This window comes from Doryrhamphus excisus, linkage group LG10, assembly GCF_037039965.1.
Source record: "Doryrhamphus excisus strain RoL-2023G ecotype Guam linkage group LG10, RoL_Dexc_Guam_v1.1, whole genome shotgun sequence".
NCBI lineage: Eukaryota > Metazoa > Chordata > Actinopteri > Syngnathiformes > Syngnathidae > Doryrhamphus > Doryrhamphus excisus.
The window spans coordinates 1,434,880-1,455,984 of NC_136366.1; the positions used below are offsets into that span (position 1 = coordinate 1,434,880).

Sequence of the window (21,105 nt, forward strand, 5' to 3'; positions counted from 1 at the left end):
ATCCGTTATAAAAAATCCGATATATGCAATGAATTTTTATTGGAAATGCATTACAGAAAAATCAGTTATTTTTTATCTGTCCATTGTGAGCGAATTTCCGATATATCCGAGTCCGATATATCCGAGGTTTACTGTATATAACATCATAGCATATCTTGCATCCTTTCATGTTTCAGCATGTCCTGGTCCTCTGTGTCAAGTGTTAAAACCTAAAGTGTTAAAATTTGTTAAAAGTGTTACAATGTAAAGTCGTGGTAGTCTCTGCGAAGCTTAGAGCGAATGGTTTGGTCTCGGTCAAACCAACGCAAAGGTTTGGGTGCACAACTTAAATGTTTAAACGGTTAATGGAAACACAAATCAGTTTGGCTTAGTTTTATTGGGCACAGACAAATAATCCTCCTACATAGAAACTAACCCTGCCCTGGACACAGTGCTGTTGACATACATATCCAAACCCACGTCAAAAACAGCACATCCGGTTTTGAAAAAGACATAAAAAAAAAAACCCTGCCTAAACATGCAGCAGGACTCTTTGTATACAAAACTTGGCTAAATTAAAATTTTACATTGTTCTATATCATCATATTGTGATACATGATCAGGTCCATATCGCCCAAGCCTAATTAGCATAAATATGTAAATATTGCAGCACCTAGATTAAAAACTTATCCCCATAATCATTCAACACAACATTGATTTGTATCCAGTGGAACGAGTTGCGGTTAGTCACAAGTTTGTATCCAGATGTGAGATATCAACATGGCGCCTGCAAACTCTCAATAAGGGAATTGACTGTGAATTGGCCAAATATTCTTCCATGCCAGTTTGATTCGGAAAATATTGAATAACATTCACACGTATGCTATAAAAAAAAATAGCATTCTTCTGAGGTTATCTTTGACAAAAGCTTCACTTTACTCAGAAGAACGTTCGAATCTAAGGTCTCTTGGACTGAGGCCTTTGGTGTGCTAACAGTCCCATGACAGCACCTGAAGCTGTAGGAACACAGAGCATGCTTGTTCATACAATATCACAATCTACATATTTAGTTGTTAACTGGAGTTCATTTTGACGCTTAGTGCCCTTTGTTTGCTAAGGTGTGAACATAGTGACTGGACGTGGGTGCGCATCAAATCAATCGGTTCAAGACCATCCAGAAGAGGTCATGGTATAAATGAAATGGGTATTCCATCCTTGTTCTACTCCAAATGAACAACTCAGGTAAGACGGAAAATAATGGCAACATGTACAGATAGTAAGAAGCAAGTGAGTTAGTGAACATGTCTGTGGTTTAGCATGTATGTGTGGTACAGTAGAACCTTGTTTAGGTAAAAAATGTATGTATAAAATTAGCCTCGGTTTATTAACTCATTCAGTCCACTTTTCGAAGGACAACCCCTTCAGTATCGGGCCCTCAGATGATATTGACTGATCTTTCAAGGCACACAAAATATTGGGTTCCACAGTTAAATAAACATTGAACCGACCAAAAGAAAGATTAGACTGCCGTCTTCCGTTCTTTAGTAATCAGCAGGAGAACATAGGTAAGTTTCAGGAAAATATTAGTTCCCAACTAGACACGGGAGAAACCCAGCTTTTTGTGAAAATATTTATTTCAAGCATAGCTTTCACTTTGAAACAAATTTTTTTTTGCTTTTGTGACAGCTCAAAATTTCTGTCATGAAGCAAGTCCATCCATTTTGGTATGCTGGAGCCTATCCCAAGCATTCACACTCACATTCATACCTATGGACAATTTGGAGTCGCCAATTAACCTAGCATGTTTTTGGAATGTGGGAGGAAACCGGAGTACCAGGATAAAACCCACGCATGCACGGGGAGAACATGACACACAGATTCTGCAAAATTTTTTTAAAATTTCTGTGCGGGTTATTGTGTGTAGCGGCTCTATAGGAGACCACAAGTCAATACAAAGGGTCGAAAAATAAGCATAATGTTCTCCATTTTATTGTTTTTACTATAACTTGCCTTTCAAAATCTCTGATTTTACAATAAATTTCAGCCAAGTCCAGAAACACAAAATACTTGCACAGACCTGAAACTAACATGAAGCTAACCATTCCTCTCCATTGCCAAACATGATTTTATGGCTTGTCAGACAAAAAAAATCTAACATAATCAAGGCCAGACATACATACCTGGTATAACTCCCTCAGCCACGTTTTCTGTAGATTTTCAGGCTGCAATGAGAAAAGACAAGTTGTTAGTGATGGATAATATCACCTTGTATGTACTGATGCTTTTCCTGCAACTTATTAGCGCAATAAAATGAGTAGACTGACCCAAACAGTTTCTGAAATTAGAATATACTGTCCTGCTATGGTTACTGCCATTTTTAAGGGTCACTACACAAGTTAGGGCATCATCAACCTCTCTCCTGCCATCTATTTTACCTTATTTTGCTGTGCCTGTATCATCATTCCCTCCCCCCCCTCCACTTTAAAAGGCTATTCTGAGACCTGGACTTCATTTCCGCGGGAAAAGAGACAGGGCCCTGGGCAGTCTACCATTTAAGGAGAGATCTCCTTATGTCGATAACTAGGTCTGATGAGCATGCATGAGTATGAGTATGCGTGTCCTAAAATGTCACGTCCATTAAAATCATACAATGCTGTGTTGGTAACTACGACATTTAATAAAGTAGTAGCAATAAACTTGGACGTCACCCCAGCAAAAAGCCCACCCAGGATATCCCATTATCTTTACTGTGAAATAAATAGTGTGATTATTTGCTTGTGTCAACATTGGCTCAAGTAGTAGAGTCATGTTACATCTTTTGGAATAATCTGAATCGGGCGCTCGGTAAAGATGAAATAAAGCTAAAGTACAAACGTCTAAACAGACGGCTCACAAAGGTTGTATAAGATAGAAGGTAAATGGATGTTTAAGGGTGGAGATATAGTACTTGCTTTGAAGTAAGAGTATACTTGGACGTGATGGCTGCCTCGCGTATGCTGTGTTAAGGTTTCACGTTGTCGCCATTGGAAAATAATCTCCGTGGAATTTACTAGGGAAAACTGTCAATACTTTATGGTGTTACTTTTGTAAAAAAAATCATTTTCATGTAAAACAACCATTTTTGTGTGTTATTTAGTTGTTTAGATATTTTTGGCAACGGTAAATTTGTGTCAAAAGTGACATTTTTCTTTTTTCAGGTGAGCAAATCAAGTGCCTTTCTAAATTTCCCGAGCTCACCTGTAAACAAATATCCACCCTATCAAAAAACCTGAAATGCCAGCATCGCTATGACGACTGGGGCGTGTTGTCCCGCAGTTTGAAACATGCACAAGGTTTGTCAGAGACCCGTGTGGCGTCACACCGGCTGCTCGGAGCATGTACCTGAATACAGTACACCTCATGCAGACGGCTTCCTTGGCTCTATACACTGGTTCTCCTGATGGTACTGATGTGATAGTTGTAATGTCATCATATTTGATGAGGCCAAATCAGCAGGTTTTTAGCAATTTTTAATTAAGTTCTGGACTTGATGAGTAACCAGTGAAGCTGCCGCAGGATAGGGGGGGGATGAAGGGGTTCTGGCGATAACGTGGGCACCTGAATTCTGGACCATTTTTCACTGTACAGTTTGAGCAAACTTGAGGTGAGCCAGGAGGAACATGGCTGGAAAGAATCGGGTTTGTTTGAGCAGTAGAGCTGGGTGTCATCCGCAAAGCAATAAAAATGGACTCCAAATAAAGAAGAAAGGAGAGAAACACCAAAGAACAAGAAGATAAGGAGGGTGGTGCTGGAGTCATAATGAATCCCATGTTGTGATGTAATGCTACTTATTCATTTTATATAGTGTATAAACCAAAGCTTAACTTAAAGGAAAGATGACAATGACTGGCTTTCACAATAAAAGACCTTCGCTATTACATTCCGTCTCATAAAGTAGCTCACAAAACATCACAATAAAAGCACCATTGCTACAATCCTGCAGCCCGGAGAGAAGATTATCACATGAATAAACGTGACACCGAACAAAATACAAATGCTACCACTCGACAGAGACATAATAACATCATCAATGCTCACCATTGTGCATTCACACACATCATCGGCATTTAGAAACAACAATGGATGGCAAAAATATCAGTCTATTTGTGGCAGCAAATATTACTGTAATACTGTAAATACTACTGTGATGACAGGCCGGTATATGCAGATCTAAAAGTAAATATTGAAGGAGTAAGAAATGATCGTGCACAACAGTCAACAGATGCAAATCACGTGATGTGATTTCATAAGGTGTTTATGATGCCACCAAAGAGGCCTTCCAGAAGCTAGGGACAGAAACAGTGTAGCTACAAAAGATTGTTGAAGTATTTATTAGTAATACAGTGAAAATGAAAGGAAAAGTGAATGTAAATCTTGAGTTAGGGCCCAATGTGCTCTAACAACTGGAGCCCGGTTCAACTAAAATCAGCACATCACCACTTGGGCTACACCAACATTAATAAAGGCGTCTTGCATTTTATCCCTGATATGTGGACATTTTCAGAGGGCACGGCAACAAAAATGTCTCGAGACTTAGGAGGTCTGTTTGTGCGTGCATGCACCATCGGCCCAGCTTCAGCCAGATCCGACAGCACATCGGTCTATATAAGGACATGAGCGCTGGACCTTGTCATTAGTCACATGAACAGAGGAAGAGAAAATGAGGGAGAGACCGAGACACACATGGAGAGCAACGGAAAAGGTAGAATGAGAGAATAACCACCTGACCGTGGATTTCTGTATAAAAAGATTGTATTATTATTATTATCAAAGTCAAGGATGTAAGTCAGCGCTAAGTCACCGCATGATGCGTGCGGATCAAGAAAGCAACCCAGATGGGTGACTATAGCAATGAGACCATAAAACCACACTGGTGACAGTCAGTCTTATAAACAGGTCTTTGACCATCTGGGCAATATGTATCCCAGATCACGTCAACATGGACGTGAGAGTGGAAAGAAAAAAAAGCTACTGCAGATGATTTTCCGTCACTTCCAAAGTGCTCAAATGAAGTCTGACCCAGCTGTGGTGGGCTGTCGTTCTGGGGACTAGATGTTGACCTTGCCAGGGAGGCTCAGAGAAGACCGGTAGGCACGGAGTCCTCGGAGAGCTTTACCTGTAGCACTGCGCACCAGCCAGAGCTTATTAGAATTTAATTTGCAGTTAATTAGAGAGTGGGCCCAGACATAAAAATAAACCTATACTGTCCCCAGCCTCGTCACCGTATATACCTCCGCTTCCTCCTCTGGTGCGCTCAGTCGCCTAGTTCTCTCCGCCTCCTCTCTTTTTAACGTCCCTGACTTGATGGCCTACATAAAAGGCAGCATCAGGAAATAAGCGATGCTGCATGGATTTTGGTGAAAATCGATGTTAATTGTCTCTTATACCACACTAGTCTTTTGTACCTGTTGTGTATAAAACGCCATCCGATGGCAACTGTATAAAGTAAAAACAGTCTTGTTTGGATTGTGTTGCGATTAAGCGATTCAGTGACGTAATGACATGAAAATATCATGATATCCTGCGCGATCTTGTTTTTGTGGGCAGAAGAAGTCAACTCTGTCTCAGTCACGTCCAAGAGCTTGTGGAACGGCGGTCTGCTACTTCTGCATTTTAAGTCCGTCAACGCCGTTTCACGTCGGACTGTTTTGTGAACACGTGCCGCTATGCAGCTGGACTAGCCGACAAACTTGCTGAAGCCCGACGACTTTTCAACGTTACTCGGTCATGTGGTAGAGTCAGAAGAGCAAGCAGTAAGTAACAATATTATACCACAATTAGTGGCCACCATTACCGATGCTGTAGAAGGCTACAATGCTAAAATGCTAAAGCTACGTACCATTGAGAGATGTCTTGAAGTAGCCTATTTTCTTACCAAGCACCTTCCTCTGCCATGGCGGGTGGCCATCGTACTTGCTTCGTTCATTGTCGTCTTAAAGCAGGGGTCTCAAACTCGCGGCCCGCGGGCCAGATGCGGCCCGCAGGATGCTAGTTTGAGGCCCCCGCCTAGTTTGATATGGATGCCATATGGTTTCATGAACCCAGAAATGACAGCTTAAAGCTGTGTGCACACCGCACACAATTGACGCGATACGCAAGCGAACGAGCCCGCCTGTTTTGCTTTTTCTCTCATCATCCAAGACTGAGATCAAACACTGAAAAAGTGTTTTTTTTTTTTTTTTTTTGAAAACCTGATGCGGCCCAGCCTCACCCAGACCCTAGCTCCAGTGGCCCCCAAGTAAATTGACTTTGAGATCCCTGTCTTAAAGCTTTGTCTTTTGGAGAAAAAAAAACAAAACTTACAGTAGTCGACAAGCTAGCATTTGTTTACAGTCCTGCTTGTCTAAGAAGCTCAGACCCAAAATGGTGGCCGCCACGTACAAGTTTTACTAATTTAACATTCGCTTTCAAAAACTAACATAGAACATAATTACAAACAATACAGAACAAATTTAAGGAAAGTTTAAAAATCATGTTAGTGACCCTTTAAATAGCCATCGGCACTCCATCTCCCTGGTGACCAGAACCGCTACTGTCACAATCCTCTGGGATTCACACACACAACATGTTCAACGCTAGAAAAACTAGCAAAAACTCATCATGGCTGACAGGAAGGGGCTGTCAAGCTAAAGATATTTCAGTGTTTGTATGTGATGTAGCTTGTTAAGTAAGGATATTCAATATTTACATACTGTATGTTTACCATTTTTTTGTAGAACCCTGATCAGTATTTGCTTTTTACACATCTAAATTGACTGTATTGTTGGTACAGTATTGGGATTCATATTACACAGATGTATTTAATGTCACATAAAGTACTACATACGTAACATTTGTCCTTGAATAGCAAAGACCTGCTTTTTGACTCCCGAGTGAGGCATTTATCATTGATTGGTAGGAAGCATCGCCTGACCCAGTTGTGTATGAAAGCAGGCCAACTAAATTTGGTTTGGTGTGAAATCACATCCAAGGACTGGACTAGAAACACAAAAGGACTAGGAACACATGACAACCACATGAATGAATTTTTGAATCTTTCTCATTCTGTAATTAAACTATGCCCCGTTTTCTCTGTGGCAGTCTTTCAATTAAATGATCGCACATTTTCTGATTATGACTGGTTTGTGTCAGGAAGTCATACATATCATTTATGGAAAAGGATAAGTATGGATCTATATCATTTTTAATGGAACAGCGGCATGGACCACAGTGGAAAACTGCCAAACGGCGCAATATTCTGATAATAAAAACCTTCTGCATATTCATATTGGCGTCTCTTTCAATGATCTTGATATAAATGCTTTTATCGGCCATGACAGACCAGCTGGTTTGCATAATGCAAACTGTTTTGTCCGTGTTGTTAAATCTATGGGAGCAATTGGGGGAACTATTCTGCTGCCCAACATCAGTGACGCACTCCAAGATGTTATAGTGTAATGTTGTTATAATGTTATATACAATTAATCAATGATAATCGATCATCCAATAAACCCACTAAACTATTTTGGTATTCAATAATTTTTACATTTATCCCGTAATTTCTTTAGTCGGATGTTTTCCTATTTTCCTTGTCAAAGAGTGACGATGCACACTCAGGTTCTTATCGTTTCGGTCCATTACACCAACAAAGAAAATAATCATTAGTTGCAACCACAGTGATCGTAACTGCAAAGGATGGACTAAGTCCCTATTATCTTAAATTCTGAGGAAGAAGTTGCATTGTGAAAATAATTTATTTCAATCAACTAAATCTGGCCCCGCCTTCTTGAAAGTCACCATCAATATTATTAAATAACGCCCTTCAATCATATCTTCAAGCGCAATTTCATTGAATTGACAAGTTGTGTCTCGGATGGAACAATAAAACTAATGTGTTTCCTTTACGGCCTCACCAGTAGCCATGGGATCAACATCTACGGACTGCATGTTGTGAATGCCGACAGACTTTTTGAAACAAGGTCATTGCTTTCAGAAGAGTAGGTAGCTACCTAAATACTCTACTAAGATTGGCAGGACAAGACACGGACTGATGGAGGGAATTAAGAAATGAGGCCAGCTGGTGGATCAGCAGAGGAATATGATGATTGGTTGGTGGGCTGTCTATGACAGGTCAGTATTTGTAACAGGAATGATTGATCCGTTTGTTATAAAATGACAAACCGAATAGCAATATCAACAAAATTGTCACGTTCTAACGCAGTTGTGAAGACCTACTGACACTTGAAATTATGGCTGTACTGCTAAGGTATGAGGGCGACTTCTGAGATTTTCTAAAGATGAACAAAGTTCTGAGTTAACCCAGGATTAATAACATGCAGATTCTGTTCTGTTTAACTTAAATACAATGGTTTTTTTGTAATATTATTTTAGCTTAGCATATATTAACCTATATGTTGGATTGGTTTTAGCATCTTAGGCCAGGTCTACACGAATACCGATACAGTGGAATCTCGATTAGCGTCATTAATCTGTTCCACGGGGTAATCTGTTCCAACCGAAATTTATTCTAACCAAATCAGCACATTGCACATAATTCATATAGTCGCTTTGTCTTGGTGGGCAGAGGCGGGTCCAGTAGCGTACACACAGAGTGCAGAGTGTAATTGTAATTTTATTTTTTTATCTTGTCTCGTTGACCCGATCTCATTTATCTTCTCATCTCATGAACTAAGCACAAAATATATCAATATGGTCACGACACAGCTTCGTTTTTCTGTATGCGGTCCTCTGTGGGAAAAATGTAGACACCCCTGGATTAAAATGTATATAAACATAACAAATATTTTCCGCAAAACTTAAACTGTAGGCTACAGAATTGAAAAGCAACTTTGCAACTTTGTCAGAGAAAGCTCTGTTTTTCGACACATTGTTCTTTGAATGAGTTTGAACACCGTGGAAAAACGGCAATGCACGATGCTTCACTCGCTGTGTGCGTCGTGAAGAAAAGGCATCAGTGAGTCAATGTGGCAGTAAAGTACTTCACACAAACAGTTTTACGCCTTTTAGTGTGAATCAACACAGCAATCAGTTGGGATCCGTGCAGATTTAACGTCTTTAGAATGAAATAACAAACAGCCACAACAAAGCTGTGTGGGTTGAAAGCTTTGTTCTCTCGGGTGGAAGACTCAAGTGCACACTAATATTTAAAAATAAAAACAAGACACCTTGGAAATGGACCAATGGATGGTTTGTGAGTGTGCCTCATACTTATGCTATTTGATGGATTTCATATCTAAGCATTAGACGATTTTACAGATGAGATCAAACGATATGTACTGTAAATGATCTAAACAGTAAAACTGTGTTTGTTGTGCAACACACAGTAGGATTGAAAAGTCAGTGCAATAGTATCTGAATAGTGTGAGCTCTCCCACTCACACCTCTGCCATGTGTTACTCAACACAGACATCATACTCCTTCAGATGCACAGCTAGTCCACTGTGCTCTCGAGCAATACTTCCATACAGTAGTCAATAAGACTGCTACTGACCATGACTTTCATAGTACATTAACTCATTAGTACCCCTCTTAGTACCAACCATTTTTGACAATTTGGACTGATTTTTCAAGGCACACAGAACATTATGTTCTATGGCTAAACATAAAAACATATACCTACTAAAAGAAATATTAGACCTCTCATCTTTCGCCAGAAAAACTAATTTGTTACAGTACCATGGATTGTTTATCATTTTAGGCTGCATGGTAGAAGAAGTGGGTAGTGTGCAGGCCTCGCAGCCAGGAGTCCCAAGTTCGATTCCACCCTTGGACATCTCTGTGCCGAGTTTGCATGTGGGTTTTCTCCGGGTTCCTCCCACATTCCAAAAACATGCTAGGTTAATTGGCGACTCCAAATTGTTCACAGATATGAATGTGAGTGTGAATGGTTGTTTGTCTATGAAGTTTAATACAATATAATATAATATAATATAATATATGAAGACCACTGCGATTGGCTGGCGACCAATCCGGAGTGTTCCCTGCCTCTTGCCTGAAGACAGCTGGGATAGGCTCCAGCACGCCTGTGAGCCTCATGAGGATACGCGCTATGAATGAATGCATGACTATAAAGAACAAAGTTCATACTAATAATATGCTTTTGATGCAGTTTTCTTTTAATATACATATATAATTTATATAAAGTTGTTTCCAAAATAAACCAAGTTTTTCTAAAGCCAAAGTTGATGTGTATAATATCCTGCCTAAAACGCATATTTCACAGACAACTAAGGACATTTTAAAATATTCACATTTGAAAGGCAAAAATCAGACAATATTTACATTGTTACATAAAAAAATGATTCATGGAATACCAAAGTTTTGTCAATCAATTAGATAGTGGATAAATCATGAAATTATTGAGTAATTGTTGACAAAGGCTACCATTCCAAAGTTGAGGATACAAATATATTTGTTTTTCAAAGAAAGACATTCGATCAACATTTGTCTTTATTTGAGCTGCATACAACAAACATTCAGTAGTTTGTTGATAATTTAAAAAAAAAAAAAGTTTTTTTAAGACAGTTTTGACTCCTGTAGAACTTACTTAAGTTTACTTCCACTGACAGTAGCCGGGCTCCACCCTTGGTGAACTTTGCACCACAAAACCATTGGTAAATTCTACTTTCGTTTTGGGGAGACATTTCATTGATTTATCTACTATATTCACAAGATCAGTGAAAATCTGAAATCTATACCTATATCTATACCTAAATCTCTGGAGCATGAAAGATAATTAATAGACTAATGAATTGGCACACACACACACTGCCAGGAGGGCTGAAGGATGTCCTTGTTTTTTCATGACTTGCACACTAAAACCAGATAATACCTTTTTTTTAAGCACAAATACATTTGTATGACTGGGTGTTTGCATGAATGGACAAAACAAATTCCTAATATTATGTAGGTCCTTGAGTTTTTTTGCCAAGGATTTCTGGGAATATTGCTGAAATTCAAAATAGGCAAAAATGTCAAGCAAAAGCAATCAGATCAGTTCTTTTTAAAGAGCAGATCTGTTTTACAAGTTGAATCACGTTACGGTAGCAGTTGAATTAATCTGCATGAATCATTCTGTGAATTCATTAAGTGCCTAATGTCTGAGAGTTGTGATTTTGAACCACAACCCCCCCCCCCCCATGTCGCCATTGAACCTTGAGTTGATCCTGGTGTATCAATATATCAATAGACAGACTCAAAGTACTTGAAGTACGTCGAAGGGAGAATATTACTACTAGTCGTGTATATAAAGTCAGACTGTCTGACAATGATTTAACCGTGAGAAATAAGTGCAGGTTTTCTTAAGAACTAAATAAATTAGTTTAACTTAATTTAATGTATTGTATTTTCTATATGACATCAACTCATAAAAGTCATTTAAGGAGACCTTTTCTGTAGAACAGGTCTATAGTTTGTCTTTTTCATAAACCAAGCAAATAACCTTAATGTTCTTAAGCTAACACTCCTGGGATGTGTATTTTTTATTTTTTGGTTGGGAAAAAAAAATCACTAAATCGACACATCCAGACAGGAAAGTGTCACTGGGTGCAAAGGATGGAATACCTCAGGCACACCCACCTGTGGCACTGTAAACTGACACAGACAAAACCATGTTACTCACTAAAACGATAGAAGTAAGAATGCATACAGTCCCTCGTTTTCCACTTTCTACTTTAAGACGATATAGTGCCAGTCAAAATATTCAGATATGTGGCCGTATCGACAGCGTTAACTTCTTCTTACAGTGACATCAATGCTTTCGGAAAGTAGCACTTTGCTTGTCTACATGGCAGGAAAAGCCTACATTAGCATATTTTTCCACTAAGCATAGATGAAAGACTGAAACAATAAAATAAAACGATTCTGTTTCAACCCGAAAACGCTCCCAGGCAAACAGCCCTCACTTTGTTTACGTTTGATTCCCACAGTAGTCCATTGCCTCAGCATACTAGTCTTTCAGAACCACCTGTACAGTATTGGAAACCCCGTTATTTTTGCATTGAAGAGCTGCTTAGCATGTTAGCATAGCACAGTTAGGAATTTGAGGGTTCAAATGGGTATCTTTGTGTGGAGTATTCATTTTCCCCCCAGTGTGCTTCTGTCTATGTGTACCCTGCAATTAGCTAGGGAAGAATCCAGGGTGTACCCAAAGTTAACCGCGTGGGATAGGCTCCAGCATACACATGACCCAAATGACAAGTGGAATTGAAAATGAATAGAAATGGTTTAACTTGATTCAACACGCGTATAAGCTACAATGGAATACATCACATAGTATAATTTGCAGTTCCACGTATCCAGAAGGAGTAGGAATACCCAATGGTTGAATTGCATGGTTAAATTGAAGCTCATGAAAACTTGGGATAAGAGACAAAAATCCAAAACTGAGACGCCCATTGTTCTTAGGTGTCATACATTAAGAAAGCATCAACTGTGCACATACATAAGGAAGTGTTCCCTGAGGGCTAATTGTAATACTTTCAGACAACAATGACACAACCGCCAAAGCAAGTTTTAAACAACTTAACAGTCAATTTCACCTGCTCATTTTATTTTTAGCATCCATATGTAGTTTATCACCACATCACCAGATGTTGACATTTTGTTTAGCTATGCTTTATCTCTGGTTCACAACAAGTCACACTTGTTTAGATTTTTTTTTCCCCACCATAAATGCAAATACCGAGCAATATCATCATATGTCGACCATTGGCATTATAATGACAGAATTATTATGCAGCTTCCCAATAATCAATCCAACATGAGGAAAGAAGGTTGGCTCACACTGTAAAAATCACATCTGTAAAAACAGACTTGGAAACTTGTGCATTATTTAGCTAGGAAGTGAAAGTGGGATAAAACTAGGTTGTCATATATTCAACATAAAAAGCCTGCTCTACTTCGTCAAGCTTTTGAAGAGTGCTTCCCATCTCAGGAGGCCTCAAACTCCAACGTGTGGTGACGATGGAAAGGGTTTTTGGTTCAGCTTTCATGCTGCTCCGCGTTTATGCACCGGTCCAGCTCAATACAAACACTCATATAGATCATATGGAAAGGGTTTTCCATGCCATTTAACCTCTATGCATTTACAGAAAACAAGGTTCAACAACTTATAGAACTCATCTACTAATTGACTCGCTTTGGATTTGGGTAAAATGACAGACCACAGATGAATTTGGACCACCACAGATTGACTTTTGCGTCATTCTGGCTCACAGACACATTATAATGATCTGACTGAATGAATGGCGCGTCGTTACAACTCTGTACAGTCCCAAGAATGTACAATAAAAAGAGCAACCAACATTGTTCTTAGTTCCTTGCTAACACATCATGTGGTCAATTGTCTACAACTTAAAAAGTTAAATGTCCTGACTTGCAATGAGGATGTGCCACATTAATATAAAACAAACTAATAGTTTTCCACTTTAAAAGCCAGAAGCACTAAAGCAAATGCCAGACCTTGTAAAAACTCTCCTGTTTTGCATCTGTCAGTTTTATGTGAATTGGAGCGCTTGAAATGGTTTCCTAGTACATTACATCTTCTGTGCCGCCACAGCGCTTCCATGGTACAGTAACGATGGGTGTTTCTACAATGCCAACATATTAAAAAAAAAGGGCTTGGGAAGGAACATACTAAGACTTTTACACAAGATCTTTAACAAGGTTTCCACTGGTAATGCAGGATGAAGGATGCTTGGCAACAGGCAGTAAATAGGAGGCTTTCCGCGGGGAGTACTTTCTAGGACCACCAGCAAATTATATGGAATAGTAGTTCACGCGGCTATAAAAATTTCTATTTTTAGACACAGAGCCCTCTCCTGGACCAACATTTGCAATAAAAGTGACCTATTTTTGTCTTTTAGGCAAAACCACATTCACACAGATTTGAATGTGGAAAGCAGTGATGGATATTTTGGCCTTTGTTCTGACACTTTGCAGACCAAACCAGCTAATTATGTGTTATGTTCATATTGATTTGGTCCATGTTGTGCATAGTAGGTGTCATATTGAGTCTCAGGTAATTTGATTTGGCCCAGAGAATTGTTGGAAAATATGAGAGGGCTCACATCGAGGACCTCAACAAAAAAATCTGACGTCACAAATGTCAAAGTGGCCACAATATTATGCTCGAGCACAACCATTCTTACTAAAAAAAACACAATTTCACTGCACAGAAATTAAAAACTATAAAAACTATTCCAATCAGTCTGTACAAAATAACAACAAAGGCGTAAGGCATCATTTTAACTTCAACAAAGTACGCCGGGAAACTCGTAATCCGTCCATTTGATAGCTGAACTGTCCCAGTTTGGCCTGGAACCCCCTGTGCAATTTAATTTGACACCGATATGGATTTCCCAATTACTCATAACAATTACCGTCATAGTAATCAACTAAGAAACTAATCGTTAGCTGCAACCCTAATTAGGTACAAAGTCAAAGTATAACCTTCTGCCTGGTCGTCAGGCAGGCTAGAAAAGGTGTTTCCTCAAGTCGGGTCAACATATTACACTCTTTTTGCCTATTGTACTTCCAGCACTGAAGAAGGTAAATCTTAAAATAAGATGACCTGAACATTGTCGGTGTTAGTGGTAATGTAGGCTTACACCCCTGTTGTCAAAGTTCATCAGGCTGCAGACAATCAAATCATTTTCCCGACAGCACTGCGAATATGTCGTAGGATGTCTAAGACAAAGATATCGTATGGTCCTAGCAGATATCTATAAATAGCCGTTTGAGGAGATGGAGTGTCAAACAGACAAGGGAGGGTTTGTATTGTCTGAGCCGTCCGCAGGGGAAACTTTATTGTTGGTGGTGGAAGCCCCAGTGATAACCGTCTGCAAAGGGCAGTGGAGCTAAGACAGTGAGAGGAACCCCACACACATGAATGCACGTAATCGCGCAATATTATTCATGGGATTCAATGAATATTTCAGTGACCTACTTCATTTTTTTTTTAAGAATGAATGCTGAAATATATGAGAATGCAAAAAAATGTCACAAACTCTTTATCAGTTGTACAAATACATCTATAGTGAATCCCTGCATACTCAAAATTCAGCATCGCATTCATTCCAAGATGGTAATAATTTTGAAAAATGAGTGCTAATATAGGTAAATGTCCAGTTCAGGGTGTACCCTGCCTCTTGCCCTCAAACAGCTGGGATAGGCTCTAGCATACCCGCATCCCTAGTGAGGATAAGTGGCATAGAAAATAGATTGATGGATGAATGGGTAAATGTACACGACTGAATTTGATGATTCATCATTCAAAACTATTTTGATATATATATTATTATTTTTTTTTTATTTTAATGCTTAAGATCCGAAGTCTTAAGCTCCCGGCTTTGGCTTCAGTGCCAACAAATTAAACAAAGTCACTGGGAAAAAAAGGTCCAACATCGTAACAAATGCATGTGTTACATAGAGCCCAGTTTATGTACTCAAAGCAGTGGCCCGCATTTGCAATAATACCTTAAAACAAACAAAAAAAGTGTTTAAAGTATAAACAGCCATAGTACAAAATAAGTGACACAGTTTTGTAGTTTGTAGTCTGACAAACAATGACACTATTTTAAACTCATTCCGCAAGCATCACATTTTCTTATGCCTGTTTGGAAGACAGTAAGCCAGTGAGAACACCAAAATGTCCTCATCAGTTGATCTTTGTTTCATAAGCTTTTCCATTCCTGCAGCAACATACTGAAAAAGTATTTGGCAAAGAAACGAAAACATAATTTAAGATGTCATACAAAGCATTTAGTTACAGTTTAAGCCTTTAAGTCAGTTGAGTGTTTTATAAACAGGCGCTAACAGTGATGTAGGCAAACTATGACTGGGAAAATCCATGGATCCATCTTCTAATGTCCGCCGCATGTCCTCGCTAGGCAGCATCATCGCTGGCTTTTTGCACATTTAGCGTGTTCCTACACATAGGCCACCAACAAATCCCATTCAACCTGTTGTGTCGCAGTCAAGATGCGGGGGCAAGTGGACCCAAGTGTAGGGAAGCAACAAGGGCAAGGGTGGAATGCTGCTCGAAAATGGTTTCATAGTACCTGGCAACACAAATAGAAGGCTGGGAACTAAATACACAGACTAATTACTAAATTAATTACACAACAGGACACACCTGGGCTCGACAAAAGAGGCAAGGCATCATTACATCATTACAAACATACTTCTAAATATTATCTTTCAAAATAAGAGGCTGCAAAAGCAGTATCATTCATTCATACATTTTCTATACAGATTATCCTCACGAGGGTCGCGGGGGTGCTGGAGCCTATCCCAGCTGGCCTCGGGCAAGACGTGGGGTACACCCTGGACTGGTGGACAGCCAATCACAGGGCACATATAGACAAACAACCATTCACACTCACATTCATACCTATGGACAATTTGGAGTCGCTATTAACCTAGCATGTTTTTGGAATGTGGGAGGAAACCGGAGTACCCCGGAGAAAACTCCACACAGAGATGGCAGAGGGTGGAATCGAACCCGGGTCCCCTAGCTGTGTGCCCTGCGCGCTAACCACTCAACACAGTGCAGCAACAACAAAACAAGTCAAGTTTGTTTCAGAAAACACAATCTTGAGGCTTTTTTTGAGGCGCATTCAATCCATAACTTTTCATATTTCAGTTTAGGAAAAGTGCTAAAAATAACTATGACATCATGGAAGGAACTTCAAGAGCAAAGTGTGCAATGCAGATGTTTAGGCATGAAAATGTCAGTAGTATGTGTATTTCTAAACGCTGACCATTCGGTGGTTTCAGAAAGCTTGGACTAAACCGGACACTAAACTTATTGATCGGTCCTTGTTTAACATTGCTCCAGGGCATCAAAGTTATTTCCTGCAGCAAATGAATACGGTCAGCGTGGTACTTTCTTGTCCAAACACAGCACTGCTCCATCTTAAAAGGTGGATGTTTACATTTTTATGACGGTAAACACGGAGGCTTTCATACAAGGACAAGCATCATTTCCGATGTACACATTAAACAATTCCATTTGAAGAGCTAACCAAATTCAGTAGCCACACGGCTTCCATATTGCATCTTTGAGACCAGGGTCTCTCACATGACACTTCTCAACGGCAGACCTAAATTTAGAATCCCAGTCACAAAGACTTCATTCAACTGCAACTTACGGGGTACCAACACAGGAAGCTACGAACACAAGCACACTCACTAGTGCCAGTAAGAAGGAGGAACACAAACAAACATTCTCATGGACAATTTGCCCGAGCCTGTTCAAAGTCTGGGGGAGAAAAATCCATGAGACATCCAACGCTGTGTTGAGAGGCAGGATATTTATAGGCCAGAGAAGGAGAGCTCTTCCCTTGTGTGGCAAAAGGGAACACTCGGTGAGCGCAACACTGAAAGTGACACTAAGAGTTTCAAGCATTTGACAAAATACTACTTACTGCTAAGATTTAGTGTAAATGGGTTGTCAAGATGCGGAAGAACGAAAGAAGACAGGATGGCACTGAATTACGGCTAAATTAATTATTTTCTTTGTCGATTAATCTGAAGATTGTTGTTTCGATTAATCGGTTAGGCCCTAGACCAGGGGTGGGCAAATATTTTGACTCGTGGGCCGCATTGAGTTAACAAATTTGTCCGGTACACACATACTATTTTATGCTTATAATTTTCCTTGAATTATTTGTCTAATTTTATCTGTAAAAGTGTTATACTATCAGCTATACTATGTCATTGAATTTTACAGTTTTGTTGTTTTTTTTTACTAAATAGGACATCCGACTAGCAAGTCATGTTGTCAGTTTGTCTGTTAAAAGTTGAAATACTAAGCAACTGGCGGGCCGGATTCAAACGCTTAGTGGGCCGCATGTGGCTCCCGGGCCGGAGTTTGCCCACCCCTGCCCTCGACGGACCAAATCAAGATGAGCCAAATATTAACAGTGAGAGGTTTGATCTGCAACAACCCGAAAAAATGCTGATCACTGTTTTCCAAAGTCAAAGCTGATGTGCGTGAATATATTTTTTGATAATCAATAATAACGTAAAGTGCAAATACGGAACAAAGACACCAGTTCAATTATAAAGGATCATTATGTCAACACTCAAAAGGACATATTTTAGTCTTTAATATTCCAATTTATGCAGTTTTTTTCTCTTATTTTGGCTTTAATCTTAATATTTTGTCCTTATGGTTGTAAAAGTACCGCTCTTTTTCCATTTTTGCTGTTTTTTTATTTAATTGTCTTGTTTAAATCTAATTTTTAGAACGTGGGCTGTAAAAAAAACTTTGGACACCCCTGGTTTAAATGGTGGATGTTACAAGATACATTAGATTAGCAATCATGTTTAATACCATACATAACTCCATTGGTTAACACACCTCATACACACCTGTTCTGAAAGAGAAAGAAGATGTAGCAGAAAGGATGAGCGACATCGTCGCTATATTTTGTGAGTAATCAGACCCCACTAGATAATCTTTTTCAAGAAAGTGATGAACAAATCTAGTCAAGAGACTTTTGGAGACTGAAACCAAGATGACTTCAAAAGGGTTGACGTCTTCTGACGTTTAACTGGCTGAGACCGGCAAAGAATGTGTGTCAACAACACAGCAGTTTGCCTTATATTTGGTGGATTAATTCAACTGTGGCAGCAGAAAGTTATGTTTTGTGTCACTTTTGCGTCCAGAATCAGTAATAATTTACAAATACAGTACGTGATAATACAAGTCAAACATATTAGGGATGCTCGGATCAGGGATTTATGCTACCGATTCTGATAACGATCATCTTGAAACTTACCGAGGATGAGACACGTTCCTTAAGGAGACTTTCTCCTCTGATTAATTCAATTATTTTTCAGGTTACACATACGGGCGAGTGTTGACCACACCACATATTTTGTCACCTGTTTGTTCTTCAAATACCCTTTAGAATCTATTCAACATGCTAATTTTTAACGGCCATAGTTAAGTTCATAGTCCACAGAGCAGCCATTATTGTTTTGAAGGAAAGTGAAGGGATGATGTTGCCCAAGACGTTAGTTAGGGCAAAACACCACACTGCATGAAAGGATCGCTGCGGGCTAGTAGTAGTAATAGTACCAGCCACAGGCGATTGATCGGCTTTTGGGATCAGCACGGTAAAGCATTTATCAGCATATGCATGATTTTTCCACAGAAATCGTCCGATACTGATGGGTGGCTGATACTGTACACAGTGATCCCTCGTTTTTGTCGGTTAATTGGTTTGAGACCCAAGCGTAATAAGTGAATTTCTGCTGAGTCGGATTCTTTATTTGCTAATGGACTATTTTCATACAGCATAGAAACCTTCTACATATGGATCTTAACCTTATTAGAGCACTCTTGACATGAAATAACACCCATAGCAACATTTTCACTCATATTACCCAATACAGTAAACATGATAAGAGACAATAAGTCATATTGGACATAAAAAGAACGTACTATGGACTCACATGTTAGCATTAGAAGAGTTATTTTTTCTGGACAGTATACTACCTTTAGTGGCTATTGTATCATCATTGGCCAGTGCAGCATCCAACATGTTACTACATCTTTAAATGCGTCTTCTGAGTGCTGTATTTCTATTTTCATTCATGTAGCCATTCATTTAGCATGAAGTTTCACACTTTGTTCAGCGGTCCTTGAACGCACCATATTTGTGTAGCATGCCTGGATCATCTAACATTATCCTTCATTAGTGGCCATTACATATTACTCTATACTGTATGCGGAAGTCCTTTGACATATGCCGTGACATATGTTGGTTGAATTCCGAATTGTTCCATCTGAGAGGCATTCTACTTTGGAAGTTCCATGGTTATTCTTAATCTCGGGACACGCCACCACTTTGCAGTATGTTTCACTGCGAGTTGCACAAAAGTCATATTGTGTAATGCTGCTTGGAAGTTAGCACAATGTCAGCAGAGAACACTTCATGCCTGTGTAGGTCTAGGTCTAGGTTTAGGTCTAGGTCTAGGTTTAGGTTTAGGTTTGCTGTGATGAGGAGTTTGGGCTGACTACCAGACAACGTGGGCCCGTGTTGATCATAGTAGATCGACTAGATCACACTTCATAATTAATACAGAGCAGAGCCGCAATGCACGGGATAAAGTGGGTCATAGAATACACAACAGGAAACTGCGCGTATGCTCGTGCTCAACGTGACAGCCTCGCGTGTTTATGCGCGAGACTGTTGCTGTTTAGGCTACCGCGCGGGACTTGAAACGCGCAAGTCGTGACAAGATGGAACGTTGAAGGAACAGCGCGTTAAAAAAACAACATTTCCAAACGTCAAATACGCTAGATTCACCAGCGCCGCGCTGGTGAAGAAAACCCACAAACGGAGGAACTCACATCCTCGAAGAGGGAGCCAACGTTGGCTGTCACCAGCAGTATTCCCGTGCCTTGCGCTGCTGTCATCTTCCCAGCCATTCTCTCCCGCAGGTGAGTCGAGGACTTGGACGGCGAACTTGACAGGTAAGAAGCAGGGTGGGGGCTAAAGCAGCGAATGCAGGCGAACGTCTCAGAAAACTGCTTAAAAGACGGGGAATTCGCGACTGAAGCCCGGGCTGAGGCGGCTCGGTTGGAGCATATTTTTCAGCAGCAGCCGTGCATCTACGAGGAGTTGCTCTGCAGTACAAGGTCCGTCGGCGACGGCGGTTGGGGTGCTGGCTCTTTGCGCTACTTTCTTGCTTCCATCTTAAAAGTTTCCGATTTAATCCGCGGCGGGAGCCTGTGGGGTCTGGTTCATTTCAACCACGAGAACCTCTCCTCGCGTGGAACAGTGTAAAAGTGTCCCTCGTGAAGCAGGACTCCAACCACGACCATTGCCTTCAGTGTTCACGAGCTATAGGCTGGAGTCCCGCACTGCTCTGACGTCACGGTGCCAATGAGAAACTCGGGGCTTTCTTAAAGGGCCAGCGCACCATAAACACAGCTGTTCAATTTTCAATTGGTCTATTGGTTGTTACTGGTAATACAGTATACGCAGGGAAGGATCATGACAATGGAAATTGACTCAAATAAATACACTTTTATCAGATTTAATCCGTTCAAAATCTAATCTGATGATC

General features: G+C 40.0%; 1 protein-coding gene across 2 annotated transcripts in view; it reads right to left on the reverse strand.

Annotated features, from left to right (window-relative positions):
- Positions 1-20,899, reverse strand: part of inpp5a (inositol polyphosphate-5-phosphatase A) — a 160,837-nt gene extending 139,938 nt beyond the window's left edge. For both annotated transcript variants that reach the window (XM_058049722.2, XM_058049729.2), the window contains exons 1-2: positions 20,387-20,899; positions 2,160-2,201 (exon numbers count right to left, since the gene is read on the reverse strand). In XM_058049722.2, the coding sequence (XP_057905705.2) occupies positions 2,160-2,201; positions 20,387-20,464 (120 nt within the window). In that variant the 5' untranslated portion in view covers positions 20,465-20,899. The remainder of the gene's footprint in view (positions 1-2,159; positions 2,202-20,386) is intronic.
- Positions 20,900-21,105: the final 206 nt, after the last annotated feature.